Source organism: Rhineura floridana, chromosome 17, assembly GCF_030035675.1.
Source record: "Rhineura floridana isolate rRhiFlo1 chromosome 17, rRhiFlo1.hap2, whole genome shotgun sequence".
NCBI lineage: Eukaryota > Metazoa > Chordata > Lepidosauria > Squamata > Rhineuridae > Rhineura > Rhineura floridana.
The window spans coordinates 3,345,972-3,365,527 of NC_084496.1; the positions used below are offsets into that span (position 1 = coordinate 3,345,972).

The window sequence follows — 19,556 nt, forward strand, 5'->3', positions numbered from 1 at the left end:
TCTGGAGCTGCTGAGACAGTTTGTGGGTTAACTTCTCACGCTTGCATTCACATCGACTGAGCAATTAAAATGTGCTTGCCCAGAACCATTATTTCAGAAGGGTGCAATCTACACTTTTGGCTGAACACAAAGCTGGATGTAGGCAAGACTTGCCCAGAGGACACAAAATGTATTTAGTGGGCACAAACAACCTCCTGAGCATCCGAACTTCATCTTTTAAGAAAAAGTAGTAAGTTTAACTTGCAAAGGTTTGATTAAAAGCATGTAACTGATGGTGGCTGGTCTAGGAAACCCACTTTCCACAGTGCAGAAATGTCATCACCACAGAGGCTAACACAGTCCTGGTGACTTTACCATGATTGCTGGAACCAGAGAGGGCTGTGTTCTGAATTCTGCACCCATGTAACCATCATACTACATGAGGCCTGGTGGGACCTGGGTTCAAATGCCTAGTCTTGAAGATCATTCACAGATCCCAAGGCAAGTCAATCTCATCCCCCAACTTCACAGGGTTGCAGTGAGGGGAAACCCAACACATACAGTGGTCTGGCCTCCAGCAGAGTAGGCGACAACCAAGTGTGAGAACTGCCGCAATCACTATCACTCCCAGGACCAAAGTGTTAAGGCATAAAGGCCAAGGTGCTCTTGACTCGTTCTGGAAGTTTCCCCCAGGATTGGATTATCCAGCGATTCTATTCCCCTCCAGGCATCTCGGCTTGGCCCTCGGAACGCTCCGCAGGCCATACAACCCCATCCTCAGACCATACCCGACTGGTTCTGCTTTCCACCCAGAGTGCTTTCACCTGGCTGGAATGCGTCCTGGAACTCTGGTCATGCCTCTTGCTGGTCTGGATGGACGACAGGGAGGGTGTGTAGAAGCTAGCCTACTGTCCAGAGGCAATATTTACATCCGTTGCTCCACCCACTTTTAGCTCTAGTCTTGCCCACCCCAGGCATGTGGCCCTCAGAAGGTTACCCAGGAGGGAATGTGGCCCTCGGGCTGAGAAAGCTTCCCAATACTTGGCTTAGGCCAATGGCATTCCTTGTACACTGCACGTGTGCCCTTACATGCAAGACACACAGGTCTCTATGACTTGAGTTGACCTGTGGGAACTGGAGATGAACTGCATTGGGGTGGAGGAATCTCCAGCCTGCAGGCCAGTCTCGGCCCGCAAGGCTATTTCCTCCAGACCACACCCACCTGCCACTGTTGATGTCACTGGGTGGCAAGGGCTGATGGGTGGGGCTCAGTCCTGCTCTATGTTGCCTGCCCAGCACGCTCCCTGTAAAGGGCTGGTGAAGCACACCTCTCCTCACCCACGGGTCAACTTTGACAGGTGGGCAGCCCAGCTCACCCAATAAAAGTTGGCTCATGAGAGGAGTATGTGTATGCAGGAAGAATAAAGATCAGGCCAAGAAGGTTCCACACCCTTGAACTAGATCTTCTTTTAAGGCCACCCTCTCAGTTCCCTTCCTTTGCTTTATATGCACCTTCTGCCACTTTCTACCAACTGCAGAGGAAGGGCCTGGAGTTATAAACTCCCAGCCTCTGGGTAGGCAGCTTCAGGAGCACTGCTATATTGACTCCATGCATGTGCATACACGGCCATGGGCGCCCCACATTACAGGGATGTCTTACAAGAATGGCAGCAATAATGTACACAGAAAAATATTCTTGACATCGTGTCAGTGCATTTAGCCCAGGCTCTTTCAGCCCAAGAGCCGCATTCCCAAGAGACCACATGGCAGAGGTGGTCAGGGCCAGAGGCAGAAGCAGACAGAGCAATGGGGGCCCATTTTTCCTCTACACATTCCTATCTATCCTCGATCCAGACATGCAAGAGGCACGATCAGAGTTCACGGCCACGATCCAGGCAGGCAAAAACACTCAGGGTGCAAAACGGGGCCAGCCAAGGGTGTGACCTGAGGAGAGCATCCCAAGGGCCAGACAGAAGCCTGGAGGGCCACCGACACGCTAGCCCATTGCCAGCAGGTCTCCGGGGTTGTAGACAACAGCCTTTGCCTGCCCTGCCTGGAGATACCAGGGCTTGAACCCTGGACCTTCTGGATGCAAAGCAGGTGCTCTACACCCACTGAGCTATAGCTCTTCCCCTAATGTGGACGGTATAAACATCCTCGTGCTCTGCGTCAGAATCAACACAAATCACTCAAGGCACAGATCTCATAACGCAGCTAAAAACACTTAGAGGAGTCCCCTTGACACCAAACTAGGAACGCATCGTTTTCCTGGCCTTTGCTTACAAGCAGGATTAGTCCTCTATGAATGTGAGATTTTAAGCCAACTATGTTTGCCCTCCTTTCAGTTTGGGGATACTTCCTACCATCTTGTTTCCCAGATGCCTAGAGAAAGCCAAGTATAAAAAACCCAAACAAAGCTAGGTTGGTTTATTTTGAATTTTATTAGGGTTTTAAAAAGGTATCTATTTCTCCAGCAAGGGTAAGTCACATTTGAGGATTGCAGGAGTTCAGTTTCAGACAAAGGAAGAAAAAAAAATCAGCTTTGCATTACTTCACTATAGCTCAAGTGTTTTTAATATTTAAATTGATTTTTTTTAGTAATATGCAAGCCAAGCTCAGCTTCAATGCAGGATATACCATATGTAAAATCTGCCCCACATTCATGTTAAGTTTGGTTTACATGGGGAAAAGAGATGAGACAAAGGTCACCAGAAAGCATTCAATTCGCGCCAGATAGAAACGCTGAACTGCAATCGGCCACCCACCCACTTCATCCCAAAGCATTAAGCATGTCCATTTTACAATAGCCTTATTCTTCCAGAAGTCACAACCAATGGAAACAGTTCACATTGGGATCTTTAATCTGCTAAACACCAATTTCCCAGATGAGGCCATCATCATAACAGTCTAGATGAGTTGTTTTTTGGCAGGAGGCTGAATATTTCAACAGCAAACATGGGGGTTAAAAAAAAGCAGTAAAATTTTTGTCAGAAGACTTACAAGCACACACACTGTTAGTGCAGCTAGATTATCAAAGCCTGCTTTTCTCTTTTACCGAAAGGGGAAAAAATGGCACCAAAAATATAAAAATTGCTTGACAAATTTTGTTCAGAGGAACTAGACTGTGACAGAAAAGCTTCAAAGCATTAACAAACAGAGAAGTTATTATATTCTATTTGGGAAGGGGTTGTGGGAGGATTTCACACATCAAGATCCACATTTCCTTTTCAAATTCTTTTAAGCCATAAAACAAACGTTATCCATCTAGCATTACAAGCCGGCTCTCACTTAATTACTTTGGAGAAAACATACCACTGATCAGAAAAAAACCCAGTGCTTAGGCAACGTTCTACAAAACCTCTCTCAACTAATTCTGTATACCTATGAACTAAATCAATTTAAGAGTGATGGGGTTGGGGGGCGCACAGCAGTGGCAGACTTTATTATGTAACTATTTGCCCATTCAAGGCTGATGGCTATCAAAACACAAAAAACAATTCTGCCCACCGCTTTGGGTTTCCCAATTAAGACATCCTCCTGCTACGTGTCTGAAATACCACCTTTCTTTTTTGCACAGAAAAAAAGCTGGTGGCCTGTTTTGCACTGTGGTCTTACTCACTAATGCACCAGTCTCAAGTGCAAATTCTCGAGATGGAAGCTAGTTCTAGACCACATGTGAATTACAAATGTTGCACAGAAGCAATGGTGTATTTTTTTAGGTCAACAAGTTACCTAGCTGGTGCATACACATGGGCAACCTTCAGAAAATGTGCCTGTGAGACTATGCGAAGGAAGGCTTGAGATTGGACTTGCTTTAAAATACACGCATAGTTTCATGAACTACAAACCTGTAGCCACAACACCACATAACTTTTTTTTAAAGGAACTTCCCGAAGCTGTTACTAGCAATATGTAAAAACTCTACAAAAGCAAAAAAGCAACATGCATCTTGCAATTGCAAGTTCATGGCCTCAAACCATTAGATGAAGTACCCTGTAGTTCAAAACACACTTCTCCTAAATGGTGATAGGAGACCTCAAGGCTGAAGTGCAGAAAACTCAAGAGCTATTTGCAACTCCACATCAGCCAGCAATGCCTATTCTCGCATCCCACAATCCAACAGTTCTCTGTAGGTATTCCAAATACTTACGCCACCCTACCCCAGATGCCCAGCAAAGGGCTTCCATTCAGAGAGATTTATGTGCCTTTGGAGTTCTGCATCCTGCTAAGTGAAATGAGGAACTTACCGTAGATTGGATCACAGTCTGCATTTGCATTATGGGGTGTGAAGAGAGATTGAATTGGTGCCTTGATGCTGCCTAGCTGGTCAGGCCAAGCAGTGTTCAAACTGAGTTACTTGCTGGCTAGACGGTTAGAAACCCCAGCTAGAATATCTATAGGTAAGAAGTAGGTGAGGCATCATTCCATTTCCCACTTAAGACAAGGCAGATCTCTGGAACTGGGGAATGGATGCAGCCTTCTGGATCAACTATTGGCTCAGTTCACACATAATGTTGCCAACCATTGCTTAGTGTGAACAAGCAACATAAAAGTTCCCGGACTTCAAATAGCTCCCATGGTCTTGCTACTGCCACACTACCCACTGTTAAGCCATAGTTTGGCTTAGCGCTACATCCAAACTGGAGTTGTAGTTTATCTCCCCCAGACAAAGAGTAGTAAATCACAAACAAGTCTTGGCTACACCTCATGGCTAATCTGGAGTAAAACAAACCACGTCCCCAGGTTAGGGCACAATGCTAAGCCAAACCATGCCTTAGTTCACAGCAGTGTATTGGTGGCAGCAGGACAAGGGGAGGAGCGCAGCAGCAAAAGCCAACGCGTTTGCTCATTTGTGCAAAGCCACTGTTCGGCTTAATGTTACATGCAAACCCGGCCACTATCCTTGGCTTCTGTTTCACAAGGGCTGGCTTGTCTGCCTGTATGTCCTGGTCTCCCCCTAAGCCTCCTTCAAACTTTCTCCAAGGCTTTAAATGCTCCGTGTGACTGACATTGAGAAAACCTGGTGCATCCAGAAAATGGCTTCGCCAAGCATGCCTTCATAGGGTGACCCTTTGCCATTTGTTCACATTCAATCCAGGCCAGCGTAAGCTTTCATTCACGTCTGCAGCACCTTGCACCGAAGCCACTGGAAACAGTGTTCCAGGATTATTTCCCAGGGATGTTTGTCTTGTGGGACTTGGGAAGTTTCACATCTAGCTCCCAAATGGGAGGAAAGCCTGCCCTGGGTGTCTTAGGTGGTTCAGGTAGTGTTTCCTTAAGCAGCCCAGAAGTCAAACTCATTATAGTGGGGAAAAGCATCCAATATCTTTCTTTAAAAATAAAAACTACTATAGTCCCTTCCCCCCCCCCACCATCCCCGTCATTCTATACAGATAATTTCTTCACAGGAAGCATACAATACAGACTTGTAGTAACTAAGCCACCTGTTCTCCAGTTACAGTTCCTCTCTGGCAATTAATGCAGAATTCTGCTGCTTGCTTACAAGGGAATACTCCAAGTTATAATGGGCAATTAACTGAAAGACTTCCAATTAAAAAGTTCTTGGAGGGGAGGGTGCAGGAGATGAGACTGGTGCAGCTACTTCAGAGTTTTCACACACACACAAAGCAAACCCAACGAAGATCCTTTTAGTATTGATTTAGTATCCGTTGCATTAGCATCGTAGAACCTCTTTACATTGCCACATGGCCACCATCAACTGCTTTTGGAACTTAAAAAAGGGTACAGGCCAGTACTTTAATTATAAACTTGTACACTTACTATATAGAAATTAATGTGTCAAGTAGAGCTTTAAAAAGAAAATTATATATATATATATATTCAAAAAAGAAGCCTGCAGGTCTTAGATGCCAAGTCATGTTTTTGACACTGTCGTCAAAATGGCAGTACTGTTGAAGCAAATATTTAAACACGGCAAGAAATAAAGGACAAAAAAGCATTTCTATAACCAAATAAATGTCTGGTATTTCCTTTTTCCCTTTCGGAGTACAAGTAAGGTCACTTTTAGCCTTGGAACGGATGCACGTTTTCTGCCTGCGATGAGCTTGCTAGCTACTACACAACATTGGAAGTCCTCTGCTAAAGAAATCTAAATTTGAAGAAAGCTGTAGTTACGAGAAGAATCTACTTTCAGTACATAAGCTTTCGTTTATGGCGATTATTAAATCTGTGTGACTTGGGATGAGTGCGCCTCAAGGTTTGTTTTCCCAGCAGTAGCACACTGGGGATCGAGTGGCTTTCAAGCAGCACGGCCGGGGTGGGGTGGGGATGAGAGAGGGGGGAGAGGGGGTTTCAAAAGGTTTTGCCATTTAGATCATACGATTGCGTTTATGGGTTGGGGAGTCCGTAATGCCATCGCCACACTGGGCTGAGGTACGCTTTCTAGTTGCACCATTGTCCAAGTGGAGTGCCATTTCTTCGGATATGAAAGTGTTCAAGTCAACATCATGGAGTCCATTTCTCCTTCGACTACTGTTGGAGCCGCTGCTCACGTGAGTGGGCGAGCCCGGGGTACTCGAGCGAACACTTATACTAGCCATTGCACCGCTAAGACCTGGAAGGAAGGAAGGAAAAACAGCAATTAGAAAAAACAGGCCGCATTCAGGAGAGCCCCAACAGCCCAAGTCAGATGACACGTGCCTAGGAACTGTTCTCAACGTTCGTGAGTGCTGAGGAACTTGATTAGCAAAGAAATTGCATGTCTCTCCTCTTGCAACGTGACTGGCAGTCAGAAACCACAAATGAGAGGGAGTGAATACATGGTGTGTTTCAGTTTGGTTGAGGCCTAGGGATTTTCAGGCGTTATGGCTTGTATTCAGCAAAGTCCTACTCAGGGTAAAAATGGAAATGGACTGCCTTCAAGTTGATCCCAACTTATGGTGACCCTAGGAATAGGGTTTTCATGGTAAGCGGTATTCAGAGGAGGTTTACCATTGCCTTCCTCTGAGGCTGAGAGGCAGTGACTGGCCCAAGGTCACCCAATGATCTTCATGGCTGTGTGGGGATTCGAACCCTGGTCTCCCAGGTCGTAGTCCAACACCTTAACCACTACACCACACTGGCAGTCCTACTGAAATGAAAGAACCTAAGTTAGCCATCGCTGTTAACTTCAACAGGTCTACTCTGAATAGGGCTAGCACTGAATACCACCCTTTGTGATCTTTTTTATGATCTCCAGAGGGTAGCCCGGAAAAAGGTTTCACCATACTTCCTCCCAAAGTCTGGCATGAGGAAGTTGCTGTAAGGCACTGCAATTTCTTCTAGAGCCCACTAAGAAGGGCCCCTCTCACCCCAATATCAAGGGCCCCCTTTCTCACCCATCCCTGACTCACTGCAAAAACAGCCACAACCAGAGATGTGGGTTTCCAGAAGAAATTGAATTGGGTTTTTTCCCCCTTTGACAGGTTATCTTATGAAAATTAGGGTAACTTGTGCTGAAAATTTTCCTTATGCCCTAAAGTGCCCTGGGTTCCTACTGGGAAGAAGGGCAGGATATAAATCTAGTAAATAAATAAGAGTGTGATGTAATTTACGATGTTGACGTAAGAAGGGTCCTTCAGCACCCAACTAGTCCAACTTCCCGTTCTCAGCCTTCCACAACTCCCCCCCCCCAAATGCTGTTCGGGCAACAACTCCCATCAGCCCTCACCACTGGTCACGCGCGCTGGGGCTGATGGGAGTTGGAGTCCAGGACCATGGAGAGGGCTACCTTTAAAGCCCTTTAATGCAAGTGCCCCACAGTTCTCTCAGGACTCAGCTAGCATCTCATGGAAGACATCCTCTTCCTGCCCCCCCCCCCGGCTTTCCTTTCCCATTTAGAGGACCATTCAGGCAAGACTGGGAAAAGAGCCAGGTTCTCGGTTGCCTTGGTAACCCACCATGTTACACAAGGAGTTGGAAATTCAAAATGTTTTTCTAACTCTGCATTTCGGTCACTTGCTTAAGCTGCACGATAGACCCTTCCAATTTTTTTTCTTTTTCTTAGGGGGTGACACCCTCTTTGCTCTCTTCTGGAATTTACACGCTTGTTACTTGCAGGAGGAACTAGTGGCAGGCTCCGCAGCCAAAGCCATGCAAGGTCACGAGTCTCCTGAATATGGGAGACACCAAACTTCAGCCATTGCAAAAGCCGCAGCTTGCCCACAACTCTCGTCCACGCAACCGATTATGCTCTCTTGGTATTAATGCGCATGCCCAGCTGCAATGTGCTCGCCCAGAACATGCCAAACTACGTAGAAATACACACAAATTAAGCCATGTGCTTCTGGAACAGCACCCTTCCTCCCCAAACTATTGGGGGGTCTCTCCAAGAGGGGTGCCAGAGTGACAGGTGGGAAAGCAGCTCGGGGTTCCGCTGGCTGGCTGGCAATTCCCAAGCGACTCCACGACAGAAAGAGATGAGGTGGCCATTTTAAGGGACACGGAGGCAGCCTGCTAAGACAGCATGTCCTAACTGGCTAGTGGCCTTGCTGCCCAGCCATAGCCTCTAGATCAGCCTTTCCCAACGAGTGTGCCTCCAGATGTTGTTGGACCACAACTCCCATCAGCCTCAGCCAGCATTGCCAATGGTCAGGAAGATGGGAGTTGTGGTCCAACAACATCTGGAGGCACACTCGTTGGGAAAGGCTGCTCTAGATAAACAGAGCTGCTGGGACAGGCTAAGGGCCCATCTAGTCTAGCTCCCTCTTCTCACACTGGATGAAGGCTGAAAACAGGACCTCAGCACAACAGCACCCTCCCCACTTGTGATTCCCAGGAACAGGCATACTGCAGGTGTAGCATACAGCCATCATGGTTAGTGGTGGCCCCATCTGCCATCCATTTGCCTAATCCTCTTTTAAAGCCATCCATGATGGTGGCCATCGCTACCCCACCCCCCAAAGCTCCAATGAGGCTAAAGGCGCACTGCAGAATCGTGTGCCCCAATCATTCCCTGTTTGAGCCACTCCTCCTCTGAATTTTCTGACTTCTTCTGAAGTTTTTGGGAAGACTGACAGACCTGCTGCTGCGGCTGTATGTCTCCCACAGCAGATTTATTCTTGAGATGAAAATTAATGGCAGGCTGGTCCTGCGTAGAAGCTGCAAGTTAGGAACTCAGAAGGTAAGCTGTCTTCTTGTTGCTCTTCGGCAGGGGGTGGGGGAGAAAAGGATGTCTTTTTGTGTGTGTGCAAATAGCTGGAAAGGTGGTAATAAATTGAAGTGGCTCTAGGTGACCAGGAATGGACTGTTTTCCCAAACAGTACAGAATGCTAGCAAGTGACAAGGGTTCTGCTTTAAAGAGGGGTAATGTGATTCAGGCTTGACTGGAGTCCTTGTTTTTTGCCATAGAACCATCCCCTTGACTGGTGCATGAATATGCTATAGTTGCTCATTTGAGCAGGAAAGGCACTTTGCATGCACTCAGAGGAATGTTACTACAGCAGCACAGCAAAAGAAAAATGTTTTGTTTTTAAGCTTCCATCTACCCCAGAAGATAAGGTCTTCACACAACGCATAGTGAAACTATGGAATTGGCTCCCAGAAGAGGCAGTGATGGCCACCAACTTGGATGGCATTAAAAGAGGATTATACAAATTCATGGAAGGTAAGGCTACCAATAGCTACTAGCCAGGATGGCTATGCTCTGCCTCCACGGTCGGACGCAGCATGCTTCCAGAACAGGTTTTGAGGGCCAGGCTGTTGTCTTGAGCTATATGTCAGTGTAGGACAAGAATTTAGTTGATTAATTAGAAGGCAAGCGATCAATTAATTTAAATTTGCATATTAGCAGAGCCTTAGTAAGCCTGTGGAAGAACCAAAGGGTTAAGAACTTGATCTGAGCAAGAGCTGCAGGACATGACAGCCGCCTTTAAGATTTTATTCTCTCTTTATGCTACCAAACCTTTAAAACGTGTGTTCTTAACTCCAAATGCCACCCATTAAAATTTGCCCTTGCTTTTAGGTTTGGTTTAGTTCAGACATTAAGTTTGTCGCCCTGATTTGAAGTAGCGATTGTGTGTGTGTTTCTTGCTTATTACTAGGAAAGAAACAGTGTCACAATAACGCCTATTTGCATAAATTAAAGTGGGAGAAAAGCTGCTTCAAACACATTACAAACATGAAGCACAGCAGACCAACTGGATCTCACTACTCTGCTTCAAGGTGCTACACTGCCACATTTCAGATTTATAATACAACACAGTTCCCTATAGTAGTTCTAAAATCATGGAACAAGCTCAACGACACTGGCTCGCAAACAGTAACGGTACTCCTGGTCCAAGAGCATCCGCTCAAATCACACTACGTCAACACCCACTGCAGGCCTTTGCAATCCTTGCTTAATTGAACAGCCAGATTGTTATGGCTAACAGCTAACACAATAAAACTGAATGCGCGTCAATAGTATCTGGTTTCAAAGGGATTTGCAAGCCAGCAGTCAAGAAAAAGAACCAAAGCTATAACACCACTGGATGAGAATCCAGAAAAGTAGCATTAATGTCTTGCAACAAACAATCCTGGGACACTTTAAGAAAAAATGTACCAGATGCATCCAACATCTGCAGAAACCTTTGCTAACACATGCATTGTTGAGTAATGTGCCCCAGGTTCCTTACGTTTTGCATCTACCCACTTGCAGATCTGACAAGAAACAGATTGCATTGACCAGAAACCCAAGAACCAGCCATATTGCCACGTGAGAAAAACACCTCAATTCACCTCTAGCCCTGGAAACGCTTTCAGGTGGTGTCACATTAAGACAACTGCTCTTCCCTGCAAGAAGAGGTCTTTAAAGCCTTGGAAAAGGGGCTAGCAAATTTCCAAGAATACCTGTTGCATAAGACTCCTGGAAGGAGGAGGGAAAGGGTGTGCAACCAAATCTCACTTTCAGCAGATTAGCAACCATGTTTCCTTGGAGTTCAGCTCCACTATGTTTTCACGAATTTGCTCATAAAGCCAACCTATTCAATTAAACATGCAGCTTAATTTCAAGGGTAACCAACATGGTACCCTCCAGACGTCACTGGACTACAACTCTCATCACCCGTGACCAGCTGCCATGTTAACGGAGAACTACAGAAGTTTTAGTCAAACATCATGGAGGGCTACATCGACCACCCTTGGCTTAATACCGTATGATCTACAGAACAACCTGACGTGGGGAACAGAGAGGCCCACAAACCCAGTCACTGATGGCAATTACTCTTCTCCCCTGAGCAGCAACTCTCAACCTACACTGGCCAGCACCACGACCACTTGGCTCTGCCAGAGAAGTAGCGGCTGGTGGCCCCATGTCAGTGCGGCTGTGGAATCCACTCCGGGTTTTAGTCTGAACTATCAACTGTCTACTCTAGAGGGGCAGTGGCTCTCCAGGATTTCAGACAGGGGACCCTCCTAGCCTTACCCAGAGACTGAACCTGGGGTCTTCAGCAAAGTAGGTGCTCTACCACTGAGCTGCAGCCCTGCAATTGACAGCAAACTCAAAAAGATGAACGGTGGACCTTTGTGCTACATCCAACAGAACCACCCATTTCTCCCCTTACAAAACCTTAGAGTCACTGATAAGAGGGAGACGGCATTGGGCTTTTGAGATGCCACTTCTAACTACTCCAAGTGCAAAGCAAGACAAAAACAATCCCACATTCTCTCCACATGAAAGAAAACTTGGAGGAGAGGAGAAATCACAAATAATGGCTGGAAACAACTCCAAGCCCGAAAACTGTGAAGCCATGTTCTAAAGTTAGCCTACTACCACGTTCTGTCACACTATCCTAAAAGCTGTACTGTAAAGTAAAGAGAAATTGAAGAGTTCAGTCCACAACTACAGAAGCTACGTGTATCTCCTGAGGAGTGAAAACGAGATCCTTAGCCCTCGTTTGATGGTTAACAGCTCCACGGGAGCTGATAACACAAAACAGCTCACTGCAGTTTGCTCCACAAAATGTACCACATCCTACGGAAAACCAAAAGGGATGTGGAAGTTAGTCCTTAATGAAGCTACAACAGAACAGAAGACCTGGGGTACACCTAGTGCCTGAGAAAGAACCTTCCAAAGTACTCTCCTACTCTTCTGTTAAGATCTGCTGAGGATGCGCTTGATGCTCTAACTTTAGCTTCTGCTGGACAGGCAATGAAATGAAACCCCCCCACACACACACACCAATTATGGAACTCCCTCCCAAACGAGGCCCCACGTTGACTGCATTCAGGCACAAGGTGAAAACGTCTGGATTACCCAGGCCTTTGGAACGTAACTGACCTTCTTGTTGCCAATGCTGTTCGGCCCATTTTGTGATATTGTTGTGCCGTACATGCAATAGTGTGTCATCAGCCTCTCTGTGCTCCTACTGGCAGGAAGGGAGGGACAAGAGTATGAGGAAATACATCAGTATCCCAAGCTAATCCTGCCAGGAGACATTTGTCCAGGGCAGGCCGACTCACCCCAAGTTCTCTGAACAGCAAGGAATTTGCTGGAAGCCAGCCACTTGCACCAAGTCTCTAGCCTCTCCCACTGTCCCTAGACTGACTGGTGTCTTGCCCAGAGGGTTCCCAACCAGAACCGCCAACCTTGCACTTGAGAAAAGTGTGCGGTTAGCTGCTGCCAGAATGTCACTGGAGGAAAAACAGACGGACACCCGAGACTCAAAAGTTGCTCACAAGAACATGGGAAACAATAGCCAGGACTTGTAGAACTGCACAACTAGTTCTGGGCGACCGAGGTGGCTTCCTCCCCGGTAGCAACAGCCCTATCCTGCCGTTTAGCCAGCTGTTCTGAGATGGAGGAGGCTTTCAGGAGCTGCTTGCAACATGGCAGAAACGCCTAGAAAAGGGCAAAACTGCAACAGGGCAAGCCAGACCTGTGTGGGGTGTGCCCCAAAGCAGTTCTTCCCAGTGCAGCAAAGAGTATGAATATGCTGCCACAATATACCAGGGAAAACTCAAGCACGGGGCCCAAATGTGGCCCTCCAGGTCCTCAGGACCCTGCCAAGCCACAGCCCCTCTCCCCAAACCCCAGCCTTCACCAGCCCTGCTCTGCACCCTCCTCGCTTGTTTTTGCTAGGCCCGAATGTGTCTTCAAACGCAGATCACGCCCCTTGCTTGTCTGGATGGAGGACAGAGAGGGGTGTGTGACTGCATGTAGAAACAGGGCTACTGAACTTCATGTCCATTGCTCTGCCAACTTTGGCCTCTGGCCCTGTGCAACACTGACACGCAGCCCTTTGAAGGTTGCCCAGGAGGGAATGTGGCCCTCAAGAAACGTTGAAAACAGCACCCCATCCCTGCACTACATGGTATATTTATATCTTGAAGGGAGACGGCTGATCTTCCAAAGAGGTTGCAATGTTTACAGGCAAAAGCAAACACAAAATGGTGCATTTAAAAAAAAGAAGTGGGCCCTTTTGAGAAGGAGCAACCTTTAGCCGTTAAGCCAATGCTCACGTAAACCTGGTCGTGGTTTCCCACGGACATTGCCATTCACAGGCCATCTTTTCAGCCCAGAGGAATGGTGGGTTCACAGCAAACACCAGCCACAGTGTGCTGGCCTGAGAAAGCTGCAGGCGCCTTGTCTGGGCAACAGCTGTCAAAACATTTGCACTGTATGAGGCACGGCAGGGACAGGACTCACCATGTTCAGGACAGAAAGCAGTCTCAGGGTTTAGACCATGGATGAGGAATCAGATCTTTATCAGAACTAGCCTCATGAGTGGGCCACCCACCTGTCAGTTGCCTGATGTCACAGTGACATCAGGTGATGCTGCACTTTTGTCAGGACTTCAAAGCACAACGCAGGGCTGTTTGAAAGCCCTTTGCAAGCAGTCCCACGCTGTTCCTTAAACCTATGAAGAGCCACACAGGGACTGTTTATAAAGGGCTTTCAAGCAGCCACGCACCGTGCTTTGAATCTCCCGTTTTCAAGCCTCCTGGGTTGAACAGCAAAGGGAGGAGGAAGCAGTTTCCGTTGAATGGAAACCGCTTCCCCCTCCTTGAGCAAGATGCGCGCCTTACCCTAGCAAAGGTACTATCAGGAAGTGACTTTTAAGCTCCAGATTGTTCCTTTGAAGCCTTGCCCTTACCCCCCCCAAACACACACCCCTGACGCCATTATGACATCACATGTAGTGTGGCTGGAAATGACTTGGCAGGCCAGGTTTGCCCTGCAGGCCAGAGGTTCCCCAGCACTGGTTTAGAATATAAATGCATACGTGTAGAATGCTGTGGGATGCAATCGAGGACAAAGCTCATCAGGAACATTAATACCTGAAAGGGGTAACTGGGTGGTACTGGAGCATCCTTTATACTAACAGTGAACTCACTCTGATAAAAGATGCTTATGTAGTCAGAAATGCACCCTCAATGCACAAAGAAAGGCATTAGCCGACTTGGGAAGCCCCAAGGTTTCAGAAATAGAAAGTAGCCATAACAAAAGACCCCAAGGAAGAAAACACTCGCAGCAGCCCAATGGGACTGAGTAGCCAATGTGGTGTTCTATTCTATTCTTGGCGATCACTCATGACCGAGTAAGATTGTATTCCAAAATATAGTCTTTAACAATGGATCCGTCTGAATCTGTATCCACCACTGATGTACCAGACCAGGACTAGGGGCTTCTGGATTTCACAGTCCTGCCCCCATCGCCATTTGCCAATCGCCACGGGACTTTTGTTATGGAAGACGCCTGTGCATGAATTTGTTTTATGTGGGGAGATCGGTGCACCACAATCAACACACAATCTTGACAGAAAAAGGCTTTGATCCAATGGCATGGGTACCATGACGATTGGAAATCCTTTATCTGCTGCAGCCTTCATCCGCCTTCACAGCCGTTGTGACATACACATTGTTATCCTCCGCCTGTTCCGCCGTTGAGGACTTTCTTGGATCATTCTTTGATAACAGCAGCCCACATGACTTAATCATATAGTGTACAGTAGGGCCCCACTCATATGGCAGGTTATGTTCCAGGTCCCCGCCAAAAAGCAAAAACCGCCTGAAAGTGGGGCCCTACTGCATTCCAGCTGCCGTGTTCTTGGGCTAATCATCTCTCAGTCTAACCTACTTCACAGGATTGCTGTGAGGTTAAAAATAGGGGAAGGGAAGAAGAAAGCATACCACAATCGAGGGCTCCTTGGAGGAAAGGTGGGCTACAGATGTAATAATGAAATACAAGACTATTGGAAGGGAAAAATGGAAAGCCAGGGAAAGGAGAATGGAATGGAGTATCCTGGGAAAGGCAGGGGTGGCACCCTGAACAGGAGTATTCCAGACTGCAATAACCTACAGTGACCTGACCTGAAAGTGCTTCTCTTCTAAAGCCACACAAAAAGCAAGAGATTTCCCCATTCCCACACTGCAGGCCTGACATCTCTCCAGTGACAGCCTCCAGCAATGCATCCTGGCCAATTGCAGGGTTCAGTTCAATACTGGAAGTTCAGGCTGTTACTATAGTCTTATCCCTAATGCACACACACACAAAATGACATCACTAAACAGCAAGATAAACCTGAAAAACCTGAAGCCAAAACAGCACACTCCCTTGTTCTGAGTCACATCGCAGCTATACCAACTTGGCCTGAGCAGACTGCCGCTCTACATTTTATGTAACTTACTGTTTTAGTACTTTAGAACTGTAAACCAACTTGGGTGCCTTGACAAAAGGGCAGCATATAAATCCAATAAAATAAATAAAATAGTGTTGTACTGTGTACTCCTGACTGACAGCAGCTCTCTAGAGTCTTGAGGCCTGTTTCAGAGGTCCTTTAACTGGAGAGGTGGGGAACTGAACCTTGCGCGTGAGAATCATGCGCTCTGGTGCTAAGCGACAAGTCACACACCCCTCCCAATCCTGACAGATCCAAACAGATGCACCAACGTGTATAGAGCATAAATCTTGATGAGGGAAAGTACAGCAGTTCTGACTGAATTTGCAAGAAGGCAAACATTCACAGACATTTCTTGCAGTATTTCGGTATTCAGCCAGAAGGGAAAAGTTTGTTAGTACCATAGCAGGATTAGTGGGGTTTGGGGGAGATGCTCTCAAGTGAGACTATGCAATCCCAAGTCTCAAAGTACACTACTGATATGCACTCTCTAAAAGTGTATCACATTTTGCTCTACGAGCAAATGAATTAACACTGTGCCCTTCTAAGTCTTTTCCTACACTGAGCCTTGGGATTAGTGTTTTAAGCCGAGGGGGCGCGCGCGATGCATTCTCTCCACTCTGGGTAACCTTCAAGATACCACATGCCAATGGTGGGCAGGGCAAGTGGTATCCTGAAAGGCGGAACAATGCATGTGGATTTCACCCTTGTACAGCAAGCTAATTTCTTCACTTACCCCACTGTATATCCCATTCAGGCAAGCAACACATTCCAAAAATTCCAGCCAGGCAAGAACACTCAAGGAGAATGTGAGGGGCGAGGCCTGGTTAAGAGTCCCAAGGACCAACAGGGACCCTGGAGGGCTGCATTCGGACCCAGGACCCAAGGTTCTCCATCCCTAGTTCAAGTATTACACCAGTACTTTAAATAAAATCTTGCCCTACTGTGTTTATCAAAGCCGGGACACTGTAGTTTCTGCCTTTCAGCATAAAGAATCAAAGATTAAAATGTGTGCAATTTTGTTTCCAAAAGTACAGTGGTTTCTCTTTACCACACAGTGAATAAGAATTAAATGTCAACTGTCTAGCTCAGGAAGCTAAAGGCAACCTAATCAGTCTGGGATGGGATTGCACAGGGAAGCCACAACTAAGCTGCTCTGAATGGTCTAGCAGAAGAGCAGGGCAACTTGTTCCAATAGTTCTACAAACACCTATTATTGAAATGCACACACCTCTGACCCCTGACCTCTACATCTTGCCCAAGCGGAGTCATCAGTGGCAATTTATAAGAGGGCTTGCAATCGTTCTAAAACAAACCGTAGGCTCACATTTGCAAGAGACCACCACTACCATTTCAGTAGCATCAGTCTGAGCTTCCAATTTGAGCATGTCCAGACCTCTTGGATTTTTATATATATACCATGAAAACCCTATTTATAGGGTAGCAATAAGTCAGGATTGACTTGAAGGCAGTCCATTTCATTCATTTTCATATATATATATATATATATAGACATACAGCCAAGCAATAATAAAAAAAGGTTAGCTGTGGAGAACCAAGCATGGAAATGACAATTTAAGAGGTAAAAGCAGTGTTTTTTTTTAAAAGGATGAAGCTGACACTGCCCACACAAGTTAGCACAGTGTTTCAATTCCTCCTTCCCCAAGAATCGTAAGAACAAATTCACTTGACTGCTGGCCAGCTACAGCTTCCAAATCCGCGTACGCTTAGCCAAGAACAATCATACATCACATTAACAAATAGAGCATGGAAACAAGCCTCATCTCATGATATGAAGACATCAGCCATAGCAGCCAAGTCAAAAATGCTATGAAGCTGGAACCATTTTCCCCTAAGTTGCACCTTGAGCTAAATTACTCCAGCAAGAGTCCCTGTGAAGACAAAAAAGCTAATGGCTGAAAGCACTGCTTAAGAGTCACACGAGCAAGGATATCCCATCAAATCTAAAACTTTACAAGTATGAAGTGCTGGAAATCAAGACAAGCTGGTCCCCTTTCCCAGCGTATCATGTTCTTAAGCCCAGCTCAATTATGTTCTTAACAAGTGGGTTTTTCCCCCGTAAGTGTGTTTGCAGGCCGCAGAGAAAAGAATACCAGTTCCAAGCAGTAACACCCCTTCGATAGCGATGCTGAGCATTCACTACAGGCAAGTGCGTTTAGCTCTTTTGACAAGCTTCCCATGCAAGAAGCAACACATTACTGTACAGCTAGATGCAACTGCATATAATGCAAACGAAGAGTCAACCTACTGAGAGCCAGTCCAATGCACCTTTACTCTGGCTGTTAGCTGCTGCAACACCTCACAGCTGTTAATGGAGTTTAAAAGAGCATAGAGGAGGGCAGCTTTAAACACCCAATTCCTAGGAAAAATACTGAAGAAGTCAGGACCATTTACCATGGAGAGCTATGGCTTCTCGGAAGGGCTGCAAGTCCGTCTCCACAGAGGAGCTAGTTTCTGTCGAAGTAGCTCGGTTAGGGGATACTACAGTCAGTCTTGGGGGAGCTCTAGAGTTTCGTGGAGGAGGCGCTTTCCCACACAGGAAGCTGATTAAGTCTTCTCTGCGAATAGTTCTTCTGCGCTTTTTAACCCAAGCCAACACATCCTTGTTACGACGCTGATAGCCAATATGGATCCCTACATCGAAACTCCGCTGATGGGCATCCACGCTCTCTGGAAAAAGAAGAGGCAACATTGTTAGGGGGTGCATTAGGTACAGTTATAACCTGCTTCTATCGTCAAATGCTGGTTCTATTTTTCTGCTGGAGCGCAGACGAAAACGACAGATGCAGATTTAAGTGAGCTTGTACGAAGTTTAAAGAAATTGGATGGCTATGAAAGAAGGTTGAGTTACACTCCCCTCTCAGCCTTCTTGTCGTTTGTGCAACCTGTGATAAGTAGTGTCCTAAGTACGTGTTTCAGCTTCCCTTCACCACTTCCCACGGAGTTGCACACATTTGAAACTGGTTTTTGTTTGTTTTTAAAACATCTCTTCCCTGTAGGAAGTTCCTCTTTGTTCACAGGTGCCTTTTTAAAAGGTGTGCTCTGCTGGTGGAGTGCAGAGGCAAAAACAACTCTAGTTTGCAGAGCGAGGGTGTGACAAGAGGCACTGCAAGTTCATTCAAGGAAAAGGAGCACAGAATACAAGCTGCTGAAACCTCTGGCCCTGCCTTTGCTTGTGTGATGTCCCCGAGTGGGGAGTCAATAAAAATAAACGCCAAATGGGCAAAATTCCTTTTCACAGTTATGACAGCATAGCTGAAAGCACTAGTCTGTTTCCTGTGCCCATCTCCCCCTTGCCTCACTCCAATGAGATTAAAATGCAACTTAATCCCATTAAAACTTTTGCCTATTTAAAAACAGCCTTTGCCAACCTGATGCCCTCCAGATGTTTCGCACTATAACTCCCATAAGCTCCAGGCAGGCAGGCAAAGGCTAGCTTGAAAGACTGAACATACAAACCATGCACACAGTCACTGCATGTTAATGGTTGCATGCACAGTGATATTTAAATTTTTAAAACTGACGAAAGTTTTTTATGGTGACATTAACAAGGGTTCTGGTCACATAACAGAGCATTGTTTTCACTGTTACAGACAGGCAATGTGGAAAGGCAGAGTTACACAATATTACAGGACTGCGCGTGAGCTTTGTTGCATCCAGCTGCCTTTTCTCAAGTTGGAGGATTCACACAGTAATATTTAAACCCAGAACACTGTGACTTGTGGGTAGCGGTAACACTCGTTAACTGAAGGGAAAAGATTCCCAAGCGATAATCAAGCACTTTAAGTGCAAGTGTGATTTCAGCCCATGAGTTCTGCAATATCCCAGAGGCAAGCTGGCTCTTGACATCACATTTGAAATGGAAATGGACTGCCTTCGGGTCGATTCTGACTTATGGAGACCCTCTGAACAGGGTTTTCATGGTAAGCAGTATTCAGAGGGGGTTTACCATTGCCTTCC

At 46.4% G+C, this 19,556-nt stretch overlaps 1 protein-coding gene across 1 annotated transcript in view; it reads right to left on the bottom strand.

The window, feature by feature from the left end:
* Positions 1 to 2,401: 2,401 nt before the first annotated feature.
* HAPSTR1 (HUWE1 associated protein modifying stress responses) overlaps positions 2,402 to 19,556 on the bottom strand; it is a 30,134-nt gene continuing 12,979 nt past the window's right edge. The window contains exons 3-4 of the mRNA XM_061599650.1: positions 17,991 to 18,266; positions 2,402 to 6,553 (exon numbers count right to left, since the gene is read on the bottom strand). Coding sequence (XP_061455634.1) covers positions 6,309 to 6,553; positions 17,991 to 18,266 — 521 coding nt within the window. The 3' untranslated portion in view covers positions 2,402 to 6,308. The remainder of the gene's footprint in view (positions 6,554 to 17,990; positions 18,267 to 19,556) is intronic.